Genomic DNA, 27410 nt, shown 5'->3' with positions numbered 1-27410 from the left:
AGTCGCTTCATATACATATATATATATATATCACATCTCTCTCATATATATATATGTATATATATATATATATATATATATATATATATATATATATATGTTTTTTATACACACACACACACACACACACACACACACAATTAAATGTTCTGTTTTACAGTTTAAAGTACTCATTTTTACATCCTTAAAATATCAATGACTCCCCTTCTTCTCTTTCCATACATATAACAATCCCTGCATATTTTACAAAAACTATACCGTTCAGTATTCCATCCATCAGAACTTATTTACACTGTTGAATTTATCTTACTGCTGCCAGTGTTTTCAGCTGTACACAGCTGTCACTTCAGCACCAGATGAAAAAAATATATTTGCACCCAACGTCTTCATTATGTTCATTATGTCAGAACAAAGGTGGCAACTCTGGACTGAAGAGCTACATCAGGTACAGAGGGGGAGCAGAAATCAATAATTATCTGCATTAGGATTTGACACCCTTGTTTCTTCTGCTGCCTGAGGCAGTTGCCTCACCTTCCCCAATGGGGGGACCGGCCCTCACTGCCTACCCCCCCCCCCCCTGAGCGTCCCTGCCTGATCGCGCGGCCACCCTCCTGTCCCCGCCCACCGCGCGGCAGCCCGGCCAATCGCCTTTCATTCCAGCGCAACGTTAGTGGGGGAATGGGCGGGACCAGCCTTTGCCCCGCCCCCGCGGCGCGAGCGCTCTTCCCGCCCGACGGCGGTTTGTACGGGACAAAAAACTATGCGCGGGATTCGACTGGGACCGTTCGCGCCCCTTTTTGGCCTGAGGCGATGAAGGGAGAGCGGGCGGAGGGGCCCTTCTAAGCCCCGCCCCTCGCTCGTTTGGCTCTTCTCGCCCTCCCCCGCCCCCCTCACGTTCCCTCTTTAAATCCGTCGCCGGCGCATGCGCGGCGGAGTCCGCCGCGATGGAGGAGCTCCTGGGGCAGGTGGCGCTTCGCTTCTCCCGCCTGCCCATGTTCCCTTTCTTCGACCTGGCGCATTACGCGGCCTCCGTCCTGTCGCTGAAGGAGCAGCCGGGTGAGTGAGGGGGAAGGCGGGCGGGCGGGCGGGCAGCGGGGATGGCGGCGCCGGAGGAGCCCGCCCTCGCGTCTGGCCGTGCCTCCTGGGCATGTGCAGAGTGCCCTCCCTTGTGGACGAGCGCGGTTAGCTGCGAGGCGAGGGCTCGCTCAGCTCCACGCCGCTTTTCTCTCTCTTTTAAAATGTATGCTGCATGCCCGCACGTTTTCTAAAGAAACACAAACACCCCTTTTTTCAACTTTTTGGCGGAGAGGGAAAAAATTAAGCATTTTTTTTGTTCATTTTTTTCTATATTGTATTTTCTGTTTTACATTTTAGAATGTTCATTTAAATAACCTTAAAACATCAGTGACTTCCCTTCTTCTCTTTCCGTGGTTCATTTTGCATACCATAAATCCACGCATATTTTACACAAACTAAACTATTCAGTATTCCATTATTATGTCCATCAAAACTTTTGCCTGCTGCGTAGCTGCCCAGAGTGGCTGGGGAAACCCAGCCACATGGGCGAGGGATAAATAATAAAATTATTATTATTATTAGTTTATGAAATTTAAATCCATACGATTTGGTGACAGACGCATGCATGGTTCGTTGGATGGCTTTGACAGGTAGCCAGATTAGGTAAATTCATAGAGGCTATAAGTCTTATCATTGTATCCTGGAGTACTGCATCCAGTTCTGGGCACCACAGTTTAGAAGGGATGCTATGCAGAGGAAGGTGACTAAAGACATAGGAGCCGACTCCTAGGGGCAAAGGAGTCTTAAGTCCCCACATAAAATATTTGAGTTAATGGGCATTGCCATTCAAATGGTGTATGTTTGCAACACCATGTGATCAGTTATGTGGGGAGGGCTTACATGGCTCACCCAATATTTCAATATTGGCACCCACTAGACCAAGATGATAGAGGGTCTGGAAACCAAACCTTATGAGGAACGGTTCAGGTAGCCTGGTGAAAAGGAGACATGATAGCCACCTCCAGATAGCTAAAGGGCTGTCACATGGAGGCTTCTATTCTCCAGTTCTGGAGGGTAGGACCTGAACCAATAGATTTAAGTGACAAGGAAGAAAATTCCGACTAAATATTAGGAAGAACTTTCTGACAGTAAGAGCTGTTTGACAGTGGAATAGTCTCCATTGGAAGTTGATGGACTTTTCTTCACTTGAGGTTTTTAAGCAGAGGTTGGTTTGGCCATCTATCTTGGATGCTTTGGGGGACGCGGGTGGCGCTGTGGGTAAAACCTCAGTGCCTAGGACTTGCCGATCGTATGGTCGGCGGTTCGAATCCCCGCAGCAGGGTGAGCTCCCGTCTTCCGGTCCCAGCTCCTGCCCACCTAGCAGTTCGAAAGCACCCCTAAGTGCAAGTAGATAAATAGGGACCGCTTTCTAGCGGGAAGGTAAATGGCGTTTCCGTGTACTGCGCTGGTGTTGGCTCGCCAGAGCAGCTTTATCACGCTGGCCACGTGGCCCGGAAGTGTCTCCAGACAGCGCTGGCTCCTGGCCTCTTAAGTGAGATGAGCGCACAACCCTAGAGTCGGACACGACTGGCCCGTACTGGCAGGGGTACCTTTACCTTGGATGCTTTAGCTGAAATTCCAGCACTACAGGGGGTTAGGCTAGATGACCCTTGGGTCCCTTCCAACTCTACAGTTCTATGATTATGCCAGTGACTGTTAGCTGTTTTGGTTGTATGGAAGTCCATACTCAAAGCTAATACACAACAATGCCTGTTTCTGAAGAGCAACTGTTGCCTTCATCTCCTGCCTGTGTGCTTCCCATAGACGTCTGGTTGGTCACTGTGAAAAAGAGGATGCTGGACCTGATAGGCCTTTGGTGTGATCCAGCAGGACTTTTGTTCTAATTGGAAGTAACAACAGTGCTTCTGATCATGTGTAGAGTTACTTTCCCCCCTTGCACCAAGGATGGGGAACCTATGACAACTCCAGGTGTTGTTGGAAGTTGGGGATTCCATCATCTGCAACTGTTGGTCATACCGGCTGAGGCTGGTGGGGGTTGTAGTCAAAAACCTGGAGGACACCAGCTTGAGGAATGGTACCCTGCACTTTGAGACTATAATCAGCTCATGTATCAAGAAGAGTGGTTGCCAGAGGTTAAATTTGTGGCTAGTTCAGACTGTCCTAAAAGCTTTTATTTATTTAGCATTAGCAGGTTCTCAGGGTGGCTTACAAAAGTTAAAAATAAAACCAATGGGAACAAGAACACTGAAATACCACTGAAATTTAAAAGCAGCTGGCAGAATTAAAGCAAATGCCAAGCCGCGCACACACATAAACATCCAGGGGTTTTTAAAAGGCTGGCAAAAGCCTGTTGCTGAAATGACACAAATACGACTGGCTTAGTGCTTTGGCATAAAAGCAATATGCAGAGTGGGATTTGGAGCGTGTATGGAGCAGATTTGACTAACATCACATATCAATGAATGGATTAAAGTGATGACTCTTATTTTGTTATGCTGTGCTTTCTTTAATGAAATTCCAGGTAGCACTTGTCGGGTGTCTGGTAATCTGTTCAGGTACTGACCAGTCCAGACCTCCTTGGCTTCAGCTAGGTTGTTGCTGCATCATGTGGCTTGAGGGTCTGAACTGGTTCAGGGCACAAGTTGTGAAACTCTGTAGTGCAAGGATGGGGAATCTGTAGCTCTCCAGGTGTTGGGCTACAACTCCCACCATTTCTGGTTGGGGCTGATGGGAACTGGAGTCCCACAAGAGCTGGAAGCCTGCAAGTTCTCCAACCATGCACTGTAGAGTCTCACGATGTCTGCCATGGACCATTTCAGAACTTTTAAGAGTGTTTGAAATCTCTCTTAAAAATTAAAAACTGGGTCTATACTGGGGATAGCTGAGCATGTCACACACACCCCAGTCTTCTCCTTGGCCCATAATAACCCTCACGATTATATACAATCATGGTTGTGTACTTGTATACAAAAAGATCCCTTTCCACGACACTCTGTTAGTGCTGTTTTCATCTTGGGCAACTGTTCACCATGGCCTTGACTCTCAACAAGTACTGTTGAGGCACCTCAGCCTCAAACAGGTGTGTTTAGGCAGACAAAAGGAAGTACTATGTGACTTTGCTTTGGTAGTGTTGAAAATGCACCGCATTTGCCTGCATTTTGCAGGAGTGGAACTGCTATAGGCAAATTCTGAATGGGGGAAACAGTGAAAGCGATATGCTTCTATGGTATAGGCACACTTACGTGCGGCTTCTCTGCTCAGAATCCTTCAGCTGCTTTCTCTCATTTTGAAAAAGAGCTGTGTGTGACATGAAGTTGGCCCCTTAGCAACCTTATCTTCACCACTTGGCCGGAGCACACACTGCATGCCTTCATGATGTCTCATCATTAGTGGGGTAAACCCAACTGACAAGACCATGTTCAGATTGATGATACAAAACACTAAATTTAGTTCATCATTCTACCCACAATATAGCTATAAATGGCAACATTAAATGGCAAGCCATTGAAGCAGCATAACAGTATAGTAACAACATGCCCATGCTATAATCATTAACTTGAATTTTTGGACCCACAAATAATGTGCAGTGTTCCTTTTCTCTGAAGAAAAACAAATTGATGGCTTGGACTCCAGGGACGTATTTGCAGCACACTCTTACACTGGCTTTTACATGTTGCTGCTTCCTCAAAGAATCCTGGGGATCAAAGCTGGCACCAGACTTCGGGGAGACCTGGGAATGGTGCTAATGACACCCCCTCCCCAAAAAAACCCCACACACCAGGTCATGGCCCAGTTCTGCTTGTGGTGAAAATGGCATAGTGGCTGTTGCACCACCGCTGCTTTGTTGGTAGTGCTGCTCTCCACCGGGTGCCTGGACATGCTGCAGTGGTGAATGGTGGTGGTGCTTTTGAATGGGAGCTAAGCTCAGTTCTCATCCATGGTGAACATCTGCCATCTTAAGTTACCCCAATGCAATGCTTGGCTCACAGATCTAGTTGGGCAAGGCTGGTATAAAGAAGGGACGTACCATAAGAGGGGGGACGCGGGTGGCGCTGTGTGTTAAACCACAGAGCCTAGGACTTGCCGATCAGAAGGTCGGGGGTTCGAATCCCCGCGACGGGGTGAGCTCCCGTTGCTTGGTCCCTGCTCCTGCCAACCTAGCAGTTCGAAAGCACATCAAAGTGCAAGTAGATAAATAGGTACCGTTCCAGCGGGGAGATAAACGGTGTTTTCGTGCGCTGCTCTGGTTTGCCAGAAGCGGCTTAGTCATGCTGGCCACATGACCTGGAAGCTGTACGCCGGCTCCCTCGGCCAATAAAGTGAGATGAGCGCCGCAACCCCAGAGTCAGTCACAACTGGACCTAACTGTCAGGGGTCCCTTTACCTTTATCTACCATAAGAGGCATAGGGGGCCAGGGAGGAACACCAAAAGCTGAAGGGGACCGGAGACTCAGGCCAGGTCGGCAGGACTTCCCAGCTGAAAGTGGCAGACCAGAGGACCAGATGCAGAAGGAGCTGGAAGCACAGGGGGTGGTGCTCACATGACCCCTTTGGAACAGGATAGCATTTGGCTTAATGATGCAGCAGCATCTCAATCATGAACTGAGCATAGGAGGAGCAGCAGGGAGAAGTTATCATTGCTTGCACCTGTATAATTTTGGACACTAAGGCATCATTCTGGAAGTCTGAGTTTCTTGGTCTCTCTGGGAAGGTGAAGTCTTCACTTGCTGCTGTTCTTGCTTGGAGAGAAAACCTGCAACTAATCCACTAGCCCCTGTTCCTCTGAATCTGGAGCATCTTCCTGATATATATCAAAACATCTTTCTCAATGCCTGATTTTATTTTATTTTTTGGGGGTAGTGGAAATTAGACTTATGGAATATGTGCCTGTCTTCTGACCTCACAAATCCTTGTAAATATATACTTGTGAACAGGGCATTTGGACTTAATATCTTGTGCTACAGACTTGTAATTAGGTATATCTGATAGTTCATCCAGATAATTATCTCCCTTGTCAAGCACACAATTAAGCTTAATTAACTGCAGCTTTAATGCTAGAAGGAATATTGATGGGTTCTCAGCACTAATATTCATTGTGACATGCAGTGCAGATATTAAAGCATGGCAATTTATATTTGGATATTGCTGATACACACTGTTTAATTTGGCTTAACAAAAGTAATTCCAAAGAATTAAGTTGCATGTGCACCTACTAACTGGATCCTCATTTTTTGGTATGAATTAAAGGCAGTTTAAAGGAAAGGTCATTAGTGGCTACATCTAATTACTTGTGGATTACTGAAAGCAAATCACTTGATCATTTTTCTTTTCTCCCATTAAAATTTGCTTTTCCACATAATACCAGTTTCTTAACTTGCCTGCTTTCTTGTGCTCATACTATTGTAAAGAAAGCAAGTTTTTAAAAAATGAAATAGTATTGCATTTGCAGTAGTAGAATGTTTTGTAGAGAGCTGGAGCTGGGTTGGTCCTTTTGAATGAAGCCTTGCACCTGTTCTGATGCTATGATGGTTGCATTCAGTGTTATTACTTGGACCATTGTAGATGTATCTTCTGTTTTTGACATTCACGTAGTAGCTGATTGTTGAGGAGTCTTTATGCTTTGCACAGTATTTCATCATGCTCGATAAGTACATATTGAATAGTTACAGGTAGGTAGTCGTGTTGGTCTGTTGTAGTCAAAACAAAATTAAACAATTCTTTTATATAAAAGAAGTGTGCAAGCACACGAAAGCTCATACCGATAACAAACTTAGTTGGTCTCTAAGGTGCTACTGGAAGGATTTTTTTTATTTTACATATTGAATGTGGACCATGCTTGGAACAACCTTGCAAACAAAGCTCATAACAGCTTTTTTATTAGTTGACTGCGAAGACTCCTGTGCCGGTCATTTGTGGCCTAAAAGAAGGCAGAGGGTGGAAAACCTTTTCTGCCTTGTGGCCTGGAGTCGGTCCTTCATGCCACAAACAATCAAACAAAAGTCGTCTTATAAGGTTGGCTTAGAACCCAACAAGGAGGCCAGTTAAGGAGAAATCTTAAATGACATCAATGGGGTTACAGATAGGTAGCCGTGTTGGTCTGCCATAGTCAAAACAAAACAAAAAATTCTTTCCAGTAGCACCTTAAAGACCAACTAAGTTAGTTCTTGGTATGAGTTTTCGTGTGCATGCAATGGGGTTGACAGTGCAATTTTAAGTATGTTTACTCAGAAGTAAGCTCTACATTCAGTGGGATTTGCTCTCTTAAAGTGTTCTTAGGATTGTGACTAGAGATAGTTTATTCTGTATGCCTTAGCTCTAGGTGGGCAATGGGTTTATTTGCTTGGATCCAAAGGTGAATGGTCAGGCCTTTTTGCTTTTGCAAGGCATCCCCAACCAAATTCTTCTCATTTTCTTATCCTGTCCCATAGACCCGTTCTCCAACTCTTGTTCTTTCAAAGAATCACTTGATCCTTAGGGTCATCTTTAGGAAATTTGGGGGGTGTTATATCAGGTGATATACACAATGACAGGTCACACTCGTGATGCCATTTCAAATACTTTGGGCAGCATCCAACTTCATTCACTTTATTCAGAAACACACTGAACTAAATAAAAATCAATTTATTTCAATGGGTTTGCTCAGAGTATGGCTAACGTTGGAGATCATGCTTTATCAAGCATTATTTATGAAATATATATATTTCATAAATAATGCTTAAGCCTATTTTGGTATTTATTGGGTGTGTGAAGCAAATTAATGAACTACATTGATAGGAACAGTGGTCCACAAACTTGCACCCCACTGGATGACCTGAAAATTGCTGAGGGTGGTGGTTGGTACTGAACTGTGATCAGGTTTTTGCTCTTTCTGTAGACATTAAAGGTGAGACGTTTGAACTACTTACACTTTGTCTTTTCTACTGTTCCAGGAGCAGTTGACGTATCATACCGCAGCCCAATTGCATGCTGGTTTAGCGCAATGCTTTACTGTTTTGGTGGCTCCATTTTATCTTCACTGATGCTTGCAGAACCTCCAGTTGGATTTCTTGCCAACACCACGAATGTCTTACTTGCCTCGTCAGTCTGGTAAGCAGCTTTTACGATGAAGGATGTTGCCTAAAACTTAAATCTGTGCTCAAAGTCATGGAATGCAGCTTCAGAGTTTTAGAGCTGCCATCTGATTCAAAGAATCTAGGTCAGTTAATTGTGTGAGTTTTAATAGATTAAACCTGCATAGTTTTGCATATGAATGAATAAATAAAAATATTCAGGGCTCAAGAGAATTGGGTGTCTGCAATCGATGGTTTTTAAATATGCTTTTTAATACAAGTTGTTGTCTGGGCACCTTGTTGAAAAAGGTTTTTATTCAATTTAATCTATTAGTTAACACAGTGTTGCACCTGTAATTAGAAACTGTTCAAATGCTAAAAATTGGGTGTTTATAGACATGCATAAAAAGGGCACTTGCCACAATATATACATATAGTTATTTTGGTTCATGGTGTAGCTTGGGCAAGGTGAATAATCCGCAGGTTTTCCTATAGAGTGTGCTGTTCACGGTCCTGACTGGCTGATCCCAGTGATGCCAAGAACCCTCTTTTCTTGTCTCTCTCCCCCCCCCCCCCCATGCTGTTTTACATGGTTTTTATTTTTAACAAAAGAGCACTGGGTGTATGTTAGATTGACTAGAATAAAACATTGCAATAAAGAAAAAAACCTTTTAAAGGCAATAATACACCCTGTCTCAATTGTGGGATTAGACCTGTTACTTCAGAACACTGGCAGGTACGTCTGTCTTTCAAGAGGAAATGGGGCTTGCCCTGCTCAGAGTAAAAGTTACTGTTTTCAGGTTCATTTTGAATGCCGTCATCAACGCCTTTCTCACAAAGGCTGCAGTCTTAGTTACTTACCTGAAACTCAGCAGGCCTCGACTTCTAGTAAGTATAGATCAGATCGGGCTGCTTACCTTGGTATCTTGCGACGTAAATGGAAGCCAGTCATTCAGTTTACGGCATTAAGATTTGCATTTTTGTGACTATTAGAGCCACTTTTCCTCCAGGGAGCTCAAGGTGACATATATAGTTCTCCCCCGACCCTTTTATCCTCACAACAACCCTGTGAAGTAGTTTCAGCTGAGGAATTGACCCCTGGTCTTTCAAGTCCTAGTCCAGTACTCTGAACACTACACTTCTAGTCTTTCAGAGCATTGGAGTTAGGAGAAAGACAGAAAATTGGTACGTGCAAATTAGTAATTACTGTGAGCTAGATTTGTCCTCCATGTGAATTTCCAACTAGCTGAGAGGCCCAGTAATAGGACTTAGCAGTGTTCGTAACTGGCACAGAACAGTATCTTTTTATGCGTGCATAAAGTACATGTTGTTCCTTTTCGGACTTTTTCCTAATTAGTGAAGCTCATTAACAGTTTTGAGTTGGGGTTGAATTTATGAATCTCAGCCCTTCTTTAGCTGCCGTGACACGAGCTGTGGAATGGATGCAGCTCTCTTCCACTGTCTCTTAACCCTTATTTCGGTGGGGTGAATGCTTGTGGGGTCTTTTTTTTGGGGGGGGGAAGTGTTTTTCCTTCACTATAGTAGTTTCTCAGTTTAAGCAGTACTAACATCATCTTATTAGAAGTTCATCGGTATGAGAATGTGCTTTGATTTAGGTCGCCATTAATCAGAATAATTGGGTCTCCTGGCCTGAAAAACAAAGCATGCATTTTCTGGCTCAGATCCTAACTTTTCTTTCATAAACAGAACAGAGTTTGTGTTCATGGAATGGGCTTTCGCTTCCCTCTGCAGCCTGCTGCCCCCTGCCCCCAAACCCCTGTCCCTATAAGCTGGGGGGTCCTGTTGATGAATCAGGTAGTTGGGTGACAAGGTAACCCCTCCTCAGGATTCAAGTCCATGTGTTTACCATCATCCTCTACTCGTCCTAGAATCCAAAAATCTCATTATGAGATGCCGTTCTGAGCCGTATCCATTGCTTGACATAAAGGTAAAGGTAAAGGTACCCCTGCCCGTACGGGCCAGTCTTGACAGACTCTGGGGTTGTGCGCCCATCTCACTTAAGAGGCCAGGGGCCAGCGCTGTCCGGAGACACTTCCGGGTCACATGGCCAGTGTGACATCGCTGCTCTGGCGAGCCAGAGCTGCACACGGAAACGCCGTTTACCTTCCCGCTGGTAAGCGGTCCCTATTTATCTACTTGCACCCGGAGGTGCTTTCGAACTGCTAGGTTGGCAGGCGCTGGGACCGAGCAGCAGGAGCGCACCCCGCAGCAGGGATTCGAACCGCCGACCTTTCGATCAGCAAGTCCTAGGCGCTGAGGCTCTATAGGGAGGTATAGTCGAAGCTGCTTTTCAATATGCAGAGACTTAAACGGTGTCTTATTAAAATTAACTGATTGATTGATAAAACACTCCAGTTATTCAGGCAAATTAAGGCCAAGGAAAAAATAACTTCATTGCCTTGTTTCTTGCTATCATACTTAAAGGATGCCACCGTCTTTAATAGGATAGCTTGAATGTATATTCATGCACCATCATCTCTACTTTAAGGTGCATCTATTAGGATAAGAATCAGTTTTCCTAAAGCGTTTAGGGAAGCTGGGTCGTCGTCCCCCAGCAAAAATACCCCTACCTGCTTTGCTGGTGTATTTGGGATGTACAACATACTGATTTTGTGCTATATACACCATGAGGAACTCCTGTTTTTTCTTACATATAGATTGTACCCATGCAGAAAAACAGTGGGGTTTGTGGCCCCCCAGCAGTTGTTTCTGGGGCCCCATCAGGACCCTAAGCTGATTGCTAGCCACCTCTGGTGCAAGGGATTCTATATGACCTTGGTTAATAACACTGCTATCATTATTAAAAGTAAGCATGGCAAATGCACTACCAGGGTCCTGTTTTCTGCAGTTGAATCTTTTAATATATCTGAGAAGTAGGTATTTAAACCTTTCCCTTCTCATCCTCTGAAAATGCTGCACAAGGAATTGGATTGGAGAAGGTGCAGCCCCTTGATGTGTGAAGTGGTGTGTGGATGCTTCCTTCAAAATAGAAGGAAAGTTCTGAAGATTGCTGTCAGATGCATCACAGAACAAACCAAGAACCCGTGACAAGTGTGAAATGCTTTGTTTTCACTCAAGCCTTGTTTACATTTACACGTTGAAATATGAGCCCTATCGACTTCAGCAGCTGACCATTTAGGAATGTTGTTATTGCATATAAAAAATACAGCCGACTTTAGAATTGTGTAGAATGCTGCCTCTGTATTTCATAAAATCTGAAATGAAACTTTCCCCCTTCACTGGGAGAAAAAAATTCCATCAATAAGAGAGTGGCAAATTAAATTTTGTGAATATATAGTTCTGGCAAGACTTACGGCAGCAATAAGAGGACAGTCAGATAAAAAACTGATAGAAGAGTGGGATTGTGTAAAGGAGTACATGAAAAAACATTGTTTTGGCATAAACATATCGATATGCAATGAATGAAGTTTAAAGGGTAAAGACAGGGAGAAGTTGGGTATAAGAGGTATAAAGGCAAAATATTATTGATAACACAACAATTAAAATAAAAGAGAAAGAAGGAAGTCATACACAAGTGGAGGGAAGTCAAGATTTGTGTACTTTTGTTTTTTTTGTATTTTAGGTTGATATCTTTTTTGTTCGCTGTTTCTCTTTTTTATGTTACTTTGATGTCGTCTATTCTGTTTTTTGTTATTGTAACTAGCAATAAAAAAATAAAATAAAAATAAAAGAAACTTTTTCCTTTCACTGAACAAGCCAAGCTAATAGAGATTCTGATATGGCTGTCAACTAGTGACATCTACTGGCACCTATGGGAAACATCTCTGCATTCTACAAGAGCCAGTCTTATTTATTATAAATGCCTGATTTGAATACTATATACTATTTCCTCCTCTGACTAGGACATAACGAGGAATCTGCTGTTCTTCCTATACAGCAGAGGCAATTGTCCACATGCATTGCTATGACTTTGCATGAAAGGAATGTGCCTCTAGAGTTGTGAAGGCCCAGAAGAAAACTGGAAAAACAAAAGCTGGCTGTTCCCCTCCAATTCTTCTTCTTGTGTCCCCTCTCCCTTGAAAAAAAAAAAGGGATTTCACAGGTGTACGGTAATGAGCAAATATTGTGTAATACCACTTCTCTAACGAGATCAAAATCACCACTGAGCAGTCTCCTAATTTAGTATAGATCCCTGGCCAGTGACTAGTTTTACAGGCAAATTTGAGAGAGGGTGGAGAGTGGCGGTTCAGAGTACCCTGTGTGGTTCGCCAGACTGTGCTGTCAAACAGACCCACAGAGAAACTACTACTTCTACCTGCTCCTATCCTAGTTAAACACTCAGATATTTGAGCCTGGGTGCCAAATGGCTCCTTGAATGTCAAGTTGCCATTTTTCAATACAGCTTTTTGGTTCCTGAAATCCGTTCTGATTGTGCAGATAAAATATAATGGATAAAATTCTGCAGGATGTGTTGCTAGTGTGTAGAAACAGGCAAGATCCAAGGATCCTCAGGCATGCACCTCCAGGTGGTGGAGACATCAGGCGGCATCCTGGCACCCGAGCATCTTCACCTGGTTGCAACTGGCCAATAGTCAAGTGCAAAGTGCAGAATTTCAAACAGTGGCTCCTACTGCTTCTAGGTGGGCAGCTGGATCCACTGGTGTTTCCTAGGAGGGTAGGTCTGGCATTGCAAATTCCTGATGAAGACTTTTGCACTAAGATGCTAGGGAAAGATCTGCTTCATAAGCAAAGATAATTTGACCTGTCTGAAAAAAAATACCCATCTTGTGCAATGTTTCGAAATGTAAGTTTATTTTTAAAAAGATTTTCACTCAATGCACCTGCTGGAGGTTAGGGAGATTCTATTGTGTTAAGGCAACTCGCATGCCAAATTGAAGCCCTGCGTATTATAGATGTTAAGAAACGTATGCAGATTCTGACAACGGAAAAAGCAAAGTCCATATAGTGAAGTCACAAGTGTTGGCTTGCAATAATAAAGCATATCTGTTTGGATTGAAGAAGGCAGAAATGCTTGGCCCTCTGAGCTTCCATTGCTACACGAGCAGGCATCTGAGGAAGGCTTATTCCTTTGGCATGCCGATGGAGAGAGATGGGAGAAGGCTGGTGAAACCTGATGAAGAGATCTCCTCTGATCCTGACAGTAAACCAGCAGCATCTCTGTTCACTCTGTGTCAGCCGACGTGCTTGATTTTCAATCAAATTTGGCTGTGGGAGGGAGATGGTAATGAAGATGATGTCTCTTTGTTAAAGGAGCCTGCAGAGGCAGAGGCAAAAGGGGAGAGCAATAGATGATTAGGAGGAAGTGAGTAAAATGCTGCCTACCAGGCCTTTATTTGTAATTGTTCAACCTTTGTGCTGGGGTGGAACAGTGAGGGAATATATATATCTTTCAATAAGTGAATGGGAGGGAAAGATTGTTCAGAGCTAGACAAAATGCTCATGTAATTGCCCCTGCTCCTATAGGTATATGTGGAGAGAGTGCAATTGCAATTGCAGCATTGGTGAATGCATGTTTGGGGCTCCTAGCCAATTCCCCCAAATTTGGGGGCTTTAGGAAAATGCTGTATTTGTACATTAGAAGTGTAATATTAAGAGGATACATGTGGACTAGACACAATGGATGTGAATTTTTAATGCTATATACTTCTTTAAAATGCCAGATCTTGATACAGTGGTACCTTGGGTTACATACGCTTCAGGTTACATATGCTTCAGGTTACAGACTCTGCTAACCCAGAAATAGTGCTTCAGGTTAAGAACTTTGCTTCAGGATGAGAACAGAAATCGTGCTCCGGCAGCGCGGCAGCAGCAGGAGGCCCCATTAGCTAAAGTGGTGCTTCAGGTTAAGAACAGTTTCAGGTTAAGAACAGACCTCTGGAACGAATTAAGTACTTAACCCAAGGTACCACTGTATACCACAAAGAATGAGGTGTTGGGTTTTTTTTTAACAGCAATTGTGTGTGTTTGTTTTTAACCAAAGAGCAGGGAAGGAGCCACGTGTCCACAATTTCAGCAGCACACTGCATGTTCACATTTAAACCATAGCTTTGTTTAACTATGGTTTAAAATGACTGATAGCCGTAATACTACAGCGATGACTTCCTAACATCTAGCTTTTTTTAAAAAAAAAAGCCGTTAGCAGTTTGTTTCATTTTGTCAGCATGCTTCCATTGCAAACACTGCGATGTAGCTAAGGTTCAAACTTTTTCCCCAATTCTTTAGGTATCTTGTATTTTATTGTCCGCGTGATCTAGCCTACCGCTGTTTCTGTTTTCTACCTATACGACTGCTGCTTGCAGGGATGAAGGAAGTGACTAGAACGTGGAAAATAACTGGCGGGATTGCACATGCACATCAGCACTACAAAAATGTCTGGTTAATCATGATAGTAGTTGGCTGGGCCAGAGGTAATGTATAAAAAATAATATATATATATTTAAAAACATTTCAAATTTTAAGGGGGAATCTCAAGGACAGTGGTTGCTAATCTTTTGGGGGGCTATGGGCTGCACTGACACATAGTGAACCCTCTGTAAAAAAAACCAGTATCGTCAATTATTATTATTTTAAAGGACACTGGGGCAGCTCACAAAAATCATGGGCATTTCGGGTGACATTTTGGGGGCACAAAAATAGGTGTGTACAAGGCTTGTGTGGATTAGGCACCACTGTTCTATGAATTGGTATTGCATCCGGGGCCACTCTTAGAAGAAAAACCAATTTAAATCCATCCTGTTAATGTGTTCTTCTCCTCCCACTGCCACCCCGTTCTTGGCTGCTCCTTAAGAGCTCAATCCTGCTCAAGTTTAGTTCCATCCTCCAGAGGAAAAGAACCCGTGCCTAAGGTTTCAGCCTTCGTCACATGTTGCTGTTTATGTGGCCTCTGAATAAGATGTCCCTAGTTTCAGTTTTACTGGCAAATGCTGTTCTTGGATGAGAGCCACTTATAGGTGCTCTCATTTTATTACGGAATTCCACCTCTGCCAGGTATAACACTAGGAGGGGCATTTTATATTTCTACGTCAACTCCGACGGAGGTTTGTCTAAAGCTCAAATTATAAGACAGCAATCCATAGGTAGGAGATGGGGAGGTCAGCACGGTGGATGTGAGGGCAGGGGAGTGTTTTTGTCCTTTTTTGTCCTTTTTTTTAAAAAAGTAAACATTGGAATTGGTGGAAAGGGAATATACTACAGCAGCTCCAGTTTGGTTTAGTTACATATAACTAAACTGCTAGCTTTCACACCCTCTTCTATTCACCCTCTTTTGGTGAGAGCTGACAAGTGATGGGTGTTTCAAAAAAGGCACAAGAGTTGCAATCATAGTGTTTAAAAACAGAACACTGGTTTGTCCCTCCCCTGCCAGGTCCCAGTAGGCTAGCCAGATTTTTTTTAGACTAATAACTAGGGCTGGACTACTAGTTCCATGAGTTTGTTGTCTTTCTTCTGGAGTAGTCACAGGGAAGAGTGGAAGTCATTCTACGAGCCCTTAATGGGTGCATAATCCCTGTGTTGCTATTGCTTTGTAAGCAAGAAGAGATTTTGTGCTAAACTTCAGTAAGATATAGGAATCTTTCTCTCTTGAAGCATTTTTTTACTAAATGGACAATCACAAATTCTAAGCTCCAGCGTACCAGGCAATGTTGGCTGCTGCCTCCATTATTATTATTATTATTTATTATTAAGCTATGACAAAATTTAAGATCCTTGTTGAATTAATCCCTCCCCCGAAATATTAGGTGCTTGCCCCTGACAATAGGATGTTTTCAAATGAGTCTCAAATTGAGGATCCAATTTCAAAAACTGTGAAGTAGGTCATTCCATTTGTGCCTATAACTTGAGGGCCATATCCTGCTCCTTTTAGAAAGGGACGTGAGCAGCTTTGCAGTTGTCCTGACTGGAAGCAGAATTGAGTGTCGTCAGATCTTCTGGAACCAATTTTATGCATGTAATAATTTCTTGTTGAATTGCAGGAGCTGGGGGCGGCCTAATATCTAACTTTGAGCAGTTAGTGAGAGGTGTGTGGAAGCCAGAAACTAATGAACTGCTGAAGATGTCCTAGTAAGTCAATGAAAAGCACGTAACAATTGGCACAGTCCTGGGAAAATTCTTTCTTTGTATTGAAAGTAGCACTGTATGAGTAGCTCTTCAGTAACATGACTCTTCTATAATAAATTAGTGCGCTTCAAACTTTCTGCCTGGAGGGAGAACTGTCCGTGCCAGTTTGCTGCTGAGGAACCCCAAAATATCTGCTACGAAACTGTCACATGTTGTAGTATTGGTTTCTAGAAAACCTATTAGTTTTGCTCTATATGAATTGGGTAAAAAGATAAAGGTAAAAGACCCCTGACAGTTAAGTCCAGTCACGAATGACGCTGGGGTTGCGGCGCTCAGCTTGCTTTACTGGCCGAGGGAACCGATATTTGTCCGCAGACAGTTTTTCCGGGTCATGTGGCCAGCATGACTAAGCCACTTTTGGCAAAACCAGGGCAGAGCACAGGAACGCCGTTTACCTTCCCGCCAGAGTGGTACCTATTTATCTACTTGGACTTTGACGTGCTTCCGAGCTGCTAGGTTAGCAGGAGCTGGGACCGAACAACGGGAGCTAACCCCGTTGCGGGGATTCAAACCACCAACCTTCCAATCAGCAAGTCGTGGGCTCAGTGGTTTAGACCACAGCGCCATCTGCATCCCTGGGTAGGACTGGGCAAATACAGAGCGCTAGAGTGCTCTGTATTCTTGTGGTTTGTCACATGAGAAAGTGAGCAAAGCAGTGCACATATAACTACATAAAGATGATGAAGAGTCTATGGCTGCAAGCCACAGCTCCTCAGAAGTAAGTACTATTGACTTCATATGGAGTTCATCTTAAATTACCTGTCTGCACTACTGCCCACAGGGGAGGGGAGCTGAGGAACAAGGCAGCAGAGAGCTTCATTGAAGAGCTCTATGGGGCCTCCCAAGTAAAGACGCTGGCAGCGACTTCCACTGGGGATCACCGTGGCTGTTGACTTGTCCTGCGATCTGCGTTTTATGCCCCATGCCTCTTAGCTGCTAATGAAGCTGCTAAAAGCGCTCGTTCAAAGGTTGGAAGTATAGTGATGACACCCAGCTGGGTCATATGATCACAGAATTGTAGAAGGGACCATGGAAGGGACCGTGAGGGTCATTTTGTCCAATCCCCTGCAATGCAGGATTTTTTTTGCCCAACCAATGACCCTCAGATTAAGAATCTCATGCTCTACTGACTGAGCTATCCCAGGCTTCTTTCCCCTTCTTCCATTCCCAGCGAGGTGATGAAACCCTTGAACAGTTGCCTGGAAGAGGTGATGGGTTGCATGTAGGCTAATAAATAGAAGCTCAGCCTATTCTCTCTCTCCCCCCCCCCCACTCTATGGTTTCATATCCTGCTTAGTAAACTGAGATTGACAGCTCAGCCCTATACATGCCTACTCGGGGCATGAAGTCAATATAGCTTATTCCTAGGTGAGGAAGTATAGAATTGCAGCCTTAAACAACAGTTTCTGAATTCAGATGTACCTGGAAAACCAGGGTTGTAACAAACCATGACTGAAACTCTAAAGTTGCCATCTTGAGTGCAGGGTGGGGGCAACAGCATGGGTCTAACTCTCATTCTGTGCTTTGAAAACCAAGATAGATGAAGCAAATATAGCTTCATCAGAACTGGTCCTTTCAGAACCAAACTGTAAAGAGTATAGTGCAGGGTTTCCCAAACTTAGCTGTTTTTTGGACTACAATTCCCATCATCCCTAGCTAGCAGGACCAGTGGTCAGGGATAATGGGTATTGTAGTCCAAAAACAGCTGGAGATCCCAATTTGGGAAACTCTGGTCTAGTGTTAGGCAGATCAAGTGGGATATAAATCAAAAATAGCCTTTCTTTGACTTTCATTGGCAAGTGTGTTGGCAGCAGGAGTCTGGGGAATAGCTACAGTTGCAATCGAAATTATTCAGCTCCCATTGCAAATCAGGTTTATTATCAAACTTTACAGACATTCAGCTGTTTGCCACGAGGGGGGTTGAATAATAGTGAGACTGGAGAAGTGAGCATAAGTTGCAATTTCAGCTGAATTGGGGGAACTACTCGAAGCATCCGTTTGTGTTCAGCTATTTCAATTGCTTTTGTTTGATTTGCTCGTTGCAAACAGCTGAAAGTCTGTAAATTTATATTATAAACCTGATTTGCAATGGGGGGGGTGTTTGAATCATTTCGATTGCAACTGTAAATCCTTTTCCTGTCCCACCTACTGATGCAAGGGATTACCGGGTGTGTGGGAATAGGGCAGGCAAACTGAACCTTAACAGCAGGGATAACCTCGTGTGATTTGTTAGGTAAGGGAAATAGTATCAGCCATTCATCTGGTTGCAAAATAAAAGTTAAAACTCTGCTCTTAAGTACTAAACTCTGCCGAGAGCTAAACCTGTTTACCACCCGAATCCTGACACTGAATTGTCTACATCCCGGGTAGGGAACCTGTGACCCTTGTTGGACTTTAGTCTCCCACCAGCGTCACTCAGCATGGCTGGGATGATGGGAGTCGTAGCTGTACACCACCCGGATTTGCGCATTCCTTATCCCTAGTCATGCGCAGGAGGGAAATCTTGCCAGGGGTCCTTGCAATGTGTGCCACCAGCCCTGCCTTTTGCTGAACGCACCCCCAAAGCACCCTGCCAGTCATAGTGACGGGCGCTTCACCAGTGTCTCACAAAACGTCAGCTTCAAAGCAGTAACTGAAATTAATCGGGAACGAAAAGTTCAGGTTTTGTGGGGATGCGAGAGCCTGCTCCGAAGGCGAGCCGCATTAGTATGCTGTTCAGAGCGTGCCTCTGGCGCACGGGGGAATACTGCTTGAGTTACAGCTTTCAGCTCAGGTTTGCAGAAGCTAAATTGGGAATGTTAAATCACTCCCAATTTAACTTCTGCCATGGGAAGTACAAAAAGAGCTGGAGCAGGCTGTCAGGCCCCAGCCGCTCCTCCAGAGGGGGAAACGAGCTCATGGTGGGCATTTTAAAGTCCCCTTGCCCTTCCTCTCTGACTTCCTGGCAGGGTTTCCTTTGCGGAAGTGATTATTTTGAAAAGACTGCTGCCACTGCTAGTGTGATAAAAGCAGCAGGAGTGCCAAAGCACTTAGGCATCCTTCTTCCAGCCACTATCCAAGGTAATAAAGAATGACAGGAGAGAAACACAGCAATGCAAGCAGAGCTGTTGCCAAAAGTCGGCGTTGTCTCTTCTCCCTCTTGACCCCCCGCTTAGCTTTGTGTGTGTGTGTTTGTGGTATGAGCTGCCTTTTGTTGTTGTTGGGCGTGTGTAGGTGACCTAAATCCTTCAGCTGTGAAGAGAAATGCAATTTTTGTCAGTTTAACGTGCCGCAGATGTATTTTTTCCTCTCTTAAAGCTATATGCTGGTCAATGCAAGGCAAAGCCTTGCATGTTTTTAAGAGGGGAAACTTGAAGCTCATGAAAGGAGAAATGTTTCTCAGGAGCTCCTCTTGCGACAATATCACTGAGTTGAGAACTTCAGGATTTTAAAAGCTATACATAGATTGATATTTTCTGTTACTGCAGTGCAATTTAGTTCTGGAGTATACATTGCTCCTAAGGAGAATTTAGGAACTGCTAAGGTCCCAGCTCCTGCCCACCTAGCAGTTCAAAAGCACATCAAGCGCAAGTAGATAAATAGGTACTGCTCCGGTGGGAAGGTAAATGGTGTTTCCGTGCGCTGCTCTGGTTCGCCAGAAGCGGCTTAGTCATACTGGCCACATGACCCGGAAGCTGTTTGCGGACAAGCTCCGGCTTCCTTGGCCTTTAGAGAGAGATCAGCGCGCAACCCCAGAGTCGTCCGTGACTGGACCTAACAGTCAGGGGTACCTTTAAGGTTCCTAAGGTGAGGAACTTGTTTTTCAGCCAGAGGTGGCATTCCTTCATGCGAAACCTCCCCAGCGGACTGCCTGCAAATGCTGAGCAGGGCCAGAGGCAAATGTGGCTAGACTACAGCAACAGATGTGCCTCTTTTGTATGTTTCGGCCACCCAAAAATCAGAGGTTTCAGCACACACCTCCCACTCCATCTAGGCGAGCAAGAGGCAGTGCCAAAGTTCAGAGACACCTTCCAGCTAGGCAAAGCACTTGAGGGCATGGAGGACAAGCAGTGCAGGGTGTGTCCTGGGAAGAAGAGGCCATGGAGACCGTAGAAAGGACTAGATAAGATGGGTCGGGAGGATTTCTGCCCCACCCCCCCGGCATGAGGTTACCCACCCTTGCTCTAAGCCACAGTTTTGGGAATTTTCGAAGTGCCTTTAACAAGGGGCCTGCTTCATACGGTGCTGGCAGAGATCTCCCTGGTGAATCAAGGGGAAGACAAATGCATGTTAAACAATTACTATATTTTTTGCTCCGTAAAACGCAACTGACCATAAGATGCACCTAGTTTTTAGAGGGGGAAAGCAAGGAAAAAAATACTCTGTGCAGAGCATGTAAGCGGCTCTCGCTTTTCTTGCTTTAAACCCTTCCGTCCCTCCTCCCGCTTCACTGAGAAGCCAGCAGAGCAAGAGAGATAGCTGTGCAGCGCCTCTTCTGCTGGCTTCCCAGCAAAGCAGGAGGAGGGACGAAAGGGAGCCCTTATAAGGGAGCGCTGAGCAGAGCCTATATGCATCCCAGATGTGAATGCAGGCAGGAGACTCTGCTCAGCGCTCCCTTTAAAGCTCTTGCTGGCTTTTCCCCGAGGAGGGAGAAGGACAGCTCGTCAGTCCCTTCTCCCACCTTGTGGAAAAGACCCCACAAGCTACACACACACACCACATGGCTCTTTAAAGGGAGCGCTGAGCAGAGCCTCCCACCTGCATTCGCTCCATAAGACGCACAGACATTTCCCCTTACTTTTTAGGAGGGGAAAAGTGCGCCTTATGGAGCGAAAAATATGATAGCCCCTTTTATGTTCTGCAGAGGGCAGGAGCTTTGTTCTTTTACAATCTCCAGCCATCAACTCACTGGTTGACTTGGGCAAGCTTTTATTCAGTACGTTTGTCAACATGGCATGCCTGTCTGCAATGTTGCCATGCTACTTTACAGAGATGGTGTAAGGATTAGCGGGACAAATGTTTGTGAAGTGTTTTGAGCAAAGCGCTCTTAGAAAATGTCAAGTGGAAGTAGTGGTAAAGTTTTGAGAAAGACAGGTACATCGTGGTAGAAAACGGAGGAATTCTCATTTCTGTTGTATAAAATCCAGATCTATTTCTTAGCAAGACTAGGAAACAGTTCCCAATGTTGTTGCAGCGCTTTCAACCGATTATGGATTTTTTGGCTGGTTAATCATTTGCCCTTTTTCTGCTCAACAAGTCTCATTGAGCTGTGTTACATGTTAAATAAACCTATGGGTGGAATCCAACATTGCATTATCTGCTTATAAAGACCTTTGAATTCTGGGTCTTGGGATTCTTATCAAGTGCTTCCTCCCATATGAAGCTCTCTGAGGCTTAAGAGCTGTTTTCAAGCCCTGATTTCAAATTCTTGCATGCTTTCAAGCCAGGCTTTCATAAGAAGCAGAAGCTGCCTTTCTGTTACTGCTCCAGAGGTTTGGAACACCTGCCTGCAGTCTATTCTAGAAACCAGGAAGCTTAGTCGGGTCAGAATCGAATGTACACTTCCAGAGTTAATGATAAATACATGACGGCTGGTAAATAAGCCACCATAGCCATTTGAGGGCCATGATAAATTGTGTTCTGGGCTTTTTAGACTCTTCTACCCATGTACAGTACTATCTGGAACCAAAGAGGCACATTGGTTGCCCAATGTGAAATTATTTTTAACTTTCCTATCCCACTAAGACAACTAGGTTTTGTTGTCTTTTGGGGAGTTTGCCATTATTTTTCTGCTGCTTGGTTTTCCAGGTTTGTTTTAATTGTTATGTTTGATTTTGCATACATTACTTGATGACAGGGATAGAAATCACACCAGTAATGTATATATACCACCTAAACAGGTGATTATAAAAAAGTTAAAAAGTTAAAACAACAACTTAATAAAGGGAGTTTACCACACGTTCTGAGAAGGGATGGTCATCTTTAATATTTTCCTCTTGTTCTTCATTCACCAAAGCCAAGAGAGCCTTGGAGATTGAACACCCGTGCCCCTATCCTCCAGCCAGTCAATGGATGTTTCTCTTCGCCTGCCAGCCAGCTAAAGCTTCAGCTGTTTTGTTTACTGATTAGAAGTTTTGCAGCCCTATTGGAGAACCGAAATGCCTCTGGGCCGGTGATAGTGGGAGATCTTGACAAATTAAGGAAAACTAACAGCAGTGTTGAGAGATTTAGAAACTCTTCTTTGAGGGTGGAGAGGGGATTGAGAAATGATTCCTGACATGTTTTGTGTCTTTCCCCCCCAGCCCTGTGAAAATAAGCTTGATAGGGGCCGTACTCTTCACAATGCAGCACATCTCTTTTCTTCCAGTAGCAAAGCCCAACCTCATGCTGTATTACACCTCCTTCTTGGTAATCACAAAGGTAAGAATTTTGGGGCTTCTTGGTGCTTGATGTTGTGCTGACATGAGTAACTACAGGCACTGTAAAGAAACGTGCATGTTTTTGTATACTGATGGTTCTAGTAGTGCATCTAATGCTTCATATATTAGATTTAATTTCTTATAGTTACATAAAATCGGCACTGCGATCTTAGTCTTCTTTTTTTTAAAGGCCATTCCTGCATCAACTCTTCTTTCTCCAATAACTAGAAGTTTGAATACCAAATTGTGTGGTAACAGTTAAAACAGGGGTGGTGAACTACTGGCTTGTGAGTCTGGTCCAGCTCCCCCCCCATGCTTATTTGTGACCTCAAGAACCCATAATTTTTGTCAGCGGCAGTGGCGAAAGGCAGCATGTGATGAACGTAGGAACTGCCTTCAGGAAAAAGAGAGAGAGAGCGCCACTGAACCAAAGAGGCAGTATCAGCAAAACTGCCAGGACAGATCCAAACAGGAAGGAGCTTTCTGATCTGCTATGGTGTTTCCTGGGCACTCGGGAAACTTTGGAGCAGATCAGAGTCCTCTTTCTGTATCCTGTGTGGTCTGATCCGCTCCAGTTCCTCTTCTCCCAGCAGTTCACTTGCTTTCCATGCTGCCTAGCTATCTTTGGTAGTGGCAGTGTTGAGTCCCATGTGGAGGGATTGCAGCAGGGCACCTGGCAGTAGGAGGGAGAGGGTGGGGAGGCAGTAAATCAGGGGTGAGCAAACAGGCCTGCAATTTGTGGAGGTCCTTCCACACGGTGTTTGCATTGTGGTCTGTGTGGCATGGCCACACCCACTTTTGCCTTGGCCACACCTTTTGATGGTTGACCAAGAGGAAACGTGTCCCTTGGGCTGTAGAAGGATAACCACCCCCTCCTGTTTAAAGCATTTGAAAAAAAAAAAATCAGTGTCGAAAATTTTGGATGGTGGCGGTAGCTAATTAGTTGTACCTTGGTTGCCAAACGCTCTTGGAACTTGTACATTTCGGCTCCCAAACAACCCTCAACCGGAAGTGAGTGTTCCAGTTTTTTATTTTCGGAAGCCAAACGTCCGGCACAGCTTCCGCGGAAGCCGCGTCTTGGGTTTTGAACAGTTCTGGAAGTCGAACAGACTCTCGGAACACATTCTGTTCGAGAACCAAGGTATGACTGTAATCTGCACCTGTCCTCTAGAAAGGCCAGAAGAACAGAAAGGAGCCCTCTGGGAATGTTTTGGGGACCTTCACTTTTGAAAACCTGATGAGATACGTACTTAATTTCAAAGACCAGTTCACATGACTACTGCTACCCTCTGCCAACCCTGGCTGTGGTTTCTCATGTCTAGGTGTGCTATTTACTAGCCATCTTAGGATTCCAGTGGCAGGGTCTACTGACGATTCACTTAAGCTCACGATATTTAGAAATATGCTAGTTTTTCCTATGCCTTCAAAAGCTGCTCTTGGGGGTTACAGGACCCCCAGGTAGATTTTGGAAGCACACAGAAGGCTGGAAGAGGGAGAAGAGAACCTGAAAGTTGCACCACGCAAGCGGGTAGGCATCCCTTAGATGCCACCCTGGGGTTGTATTTATCATTCTGCATTTGTTTGTTTGTTTTTAACTAATGCAAACTACCTTGAGCTTGCCAGGTAAAGCAGCAATTTTAAACTTGCAAATGGTCACATTAATTATTCTGTGTGCAGAAGGTATCTACCTAGTTTTAGTTCCATAGAATCATAGAATTGTAGTGTTGGACCCCAAGGGGCATCTAGACCAACCCCCCTGCAATTCAGGAATATGCAGGTTGCCCATATGGGGATTGAACCCATGACCTTATGTCTGTGAAATCAATAGGAACTTTGCCTTTGCTTCAGCCATCTCAGAATTGCATGCTAGGTGATTCTGAATGTGTGTGTGTGTGTGTGTGTGTTTACTAGTGAAGATATGAATTGAATTACAGTATTAATGTCAGTTTTAAAAAGTATAACTGTGCAATTTTGTGTTTGCTTGCTTGTATGATCTAGGAAGAAATACATATTGTGTTTGATATTCTTCCCTTAACTTGGGTCCTGGTTTGTATCTAAAAATGGAAAAATTATTGGGGAATTGGATTAATTCTTATTTATGGGTTGTTGCTCATGGCATCGTGATATAACGTGACGTAATGTGTATAAATGCAAGGAATAGCACATCAGATAGCCCATAACCATTCCTTCTAATTGCAAGCTTGGGTTATCACATGATGGTCTGTTTGGAAGCAAAGCTGGACCACCCAAAAGTAAGCGAGGGGTTTCTACCTGGGTATTCCCTAGGTACACACACCTGTAAATCCTGTTGGAGAGCTGATGCCCCTTGCTGTGCTTCTTGTTTCAGGTAATCATGATGCTGACGGATAATGCTTTCACTCCCTTGGCCCCGTTTGAGAAGGTGCTGGTTGGCCTCCTCTTTGGTCTTCACCCGCCTTGCCCTGAAGCTTGTAACAGCGAGGCCAAAGTCCCTTACAATGGCGCCTCCTCAGACTACGACCGCACGACAGCTGGAGAGACGAGCGACAGTGTCAAGAGAAGACCTGCCAAGAAAACAGAATAAAAAGCTTAGAATGTGATGTGGGGTGGCCAAACGTTGCTTCTTTGTACATGCCCATAAAAACACGCCATGTTTTTCTTTTTCCTAATAATGTGAAAGGACAATTGTGCATAAGGAAATTCACGTAGCAAATGGCTTCCCAGAAGCATAGTGCAAAGTTTCCTGTGCAAACCCCCATTTCAGTGAACCTCGCTCAGGCTACATTGCCCACGAACTTTCTGCACTATTGACAACTACTGTTGCAACTGCCACATGGCTCTATGTAGCCTCTAAAAATGTATTTTTTTGTAAGCTAGAATTCATACTTGGACAAGATGCATCATGTTGGGTTTCTTTCTATCTAATGTGACTTGATAAAAGAAGAGATTATATTGTGATTTTACTTGTATGAAGAATTTTTATTGTGGTCTTAAAATAGTTTTTCTACTTCAGGAAACAAAATACTAACTTTTGAAAAGCTTGATGAAATATTTTCTGGCACCAGTGAAATGTGATTGTCAGAACTGACTATTTATGTTGATTGTAACTTATTCGGGAGATGATCCAGCAGACCTGAGCACCTTGAAATCTGATGGGTGAGCTTTAAGCATGAGCATTTAGGACTTGAAAGTTTTTAAATTTTTGGCTGAATTGTGTCCTGGTGTTTTCATTCTTTAATACCGGGGGTTACTCTCCCAATATTTTAATACATGATTTTAATCTAGTTGAGAAATGTGAACATATTTGTGAAAATGTAATATATTCAGTGACTGAAAGAAGCAGTAATTTCAGTGATCAAATTTAATCCAGTTTAATATTCTAACGATTTTATATATATAACAGTGCTTGAGGGCCAATTTTGTAAGTTTTCACACTTGGCTTGAGTCACAAGCAATCTTGTAGCTTTTTTCACAAAATTTCCATACAGGGTTTTCAAATCTTTGTACGTTTACTCACTGGAACCACTTAGATATTAAATTATTTGTAAGCATAAGCTTCCTTCTTCCTTGCTGGGTTTATGAGACAAAGAAACTCAAGTGCTGTGGATTTTCGTTTTGGATTTTTCAAACAATTCCACTTAATCAGTCAGAGACTCAGTGTGGTAAGAACAGACCCCCCTTCAACACACACACACTCTTATTTACTGAAACAGATATTGCATACTAGACAGGTTTTCCCTATATAATTTGGTATATCAGCCTATCTAATGCTAGCTAGCTGTAGACACAAACTTGCACATTGAACCACATTTCAGATGTTTGCCTGGTACCAAAACACCTGTGGGGTGTTTCCAATCACCTGGCAGGAAATAAAAATAGAAAGGGGCCAACTTCCGGGAGGTCTCCATCCTTTTCCCCAAATCACCTGCCCAGCCAGAATACATGGTTTATGGTCTGTATTTGCCTTCCTAGGTCAGAAGCTGTATCACCCTGTTGTAGGATTTAACCTCTACTGGATGATAGCCAACTAGGGGCAAATCCACAATATACCTTTAAAACATATTCAGCACACATTTAAAACACTTTCCCCAAAGGCTGATGGGAACTGTAGTTCCCCCCAATAGAGCTACCATTTCCAGCATCCTTAACAAACTACGGTTCCCAGGATTCTTTGGGGGAAGCCATGTGCTTTAAATGTGCATTGGATGTGCTATAAAGTTATCATGTGGATCTGCCTCGGGTCATAGAGTAGGCCTACATAAATCAATGGACATTAGGGAAATATTTCATGACATAAACATACGATTTTACAAGTAACTTTACATTGAAAAATAAATCCAGGAAGGCTTTTTTAAAAGGTTTCATTTCCCCGCCCTTTAAAAATGTAAAGCTAAATTTCTCTCTTAAAGTGGTTTTCTGGGAGAGTGTAATTCATTGCCATATAAAGAATGGGTACTGTTGTCTGAAGTACCCATCTACCATTATACTGAAATTCATTAGGGGGTAGGGCAGCTGAAAAGTACTTGAGACAAACACCAGCAGGCAAGTGCGCTTCCAACCTTTTTGTGCCAGTAAAATCTCTGAAATGTTTTGTATTACTGGGCTGAGCAAGTCTCTCATTGCTCCTAGATCTTTGTGGTGCTGTTGATGACGACAACGACCTCACCGTGGTAATTTCACTGTAGTTCTTTTACACAAACGAATGTGAAAATGTATTTGAAATTACTGTTAAGATATTTACAGTTGTTAGCCAGAAAATGGTCTGCTTTGTATTTGGGTGCAGTGTGCATTTTAAATCCCTGCTATTAAAACGAAATGGAAAAGGAAA

The 27410-nt window shown here is 43.8% G+C and overlaps 2 protein-coding genes across 3 annotated transcripts in view; both read left to right on the top strand.

Annotated features, from left to right (window-relative positions):
• The window catches only part of TAL2 (TAL bHLH transcription factor 2), a 137230-nt gene that overhangs the window by 32525 nt on the left and 77295 nt on the right, over positions 1–27410 (top strand). The gene's annotated exons all lie outside the window — the stretch shown is intronic.
• Positions 445–27410, top strand: TMEM38B (transmembrane protein 38B). Of its 2 annotated transcripts, XM_081894744.1 has the most exons (6): positions 451–1056; positions 7968–8124; positions 14313–14497; positions 16061–16148; positions 22487–22604; positions 24951–27410. In XM_081894744.1, exons 1-6 carry the CDS (start codon positions 945–947, stop codon positions 25164–25166), a joined length of 876 nt encoding a protein of 291 aa, XP_081750870.1. In that variant the 5' UTR covers positions 451–944; the 3' UTR covers positions 25167–27410. The 2 variants fall into 2 exon arrangements, with proteins under 2 accessions (XP_081750871.1, XP_081750870.1); XM_081894745.1 differs by lacking the exon at positions 7968–8124 and having other exon boundaries at positions 445–1056.

This window comes from Podarcis melisellensis (genome assembly GCF_964234715.1).
Source record: "Podarcis melisellensis genome assembly, chromosome: 17".
Classification (NCBI taxonomy): domain Eukaryota; kingdom Metazoa; phylum Chordata; class Lepidosauria; order Squamata; family Lacertidae; genus Podarcis; species Podarcis melisellensis.
The sequence above is the reverse complement of the archived record's forward strand: the minus strand, read 5'-3'. Positions and strand labels throughout refer to the sequence as shown.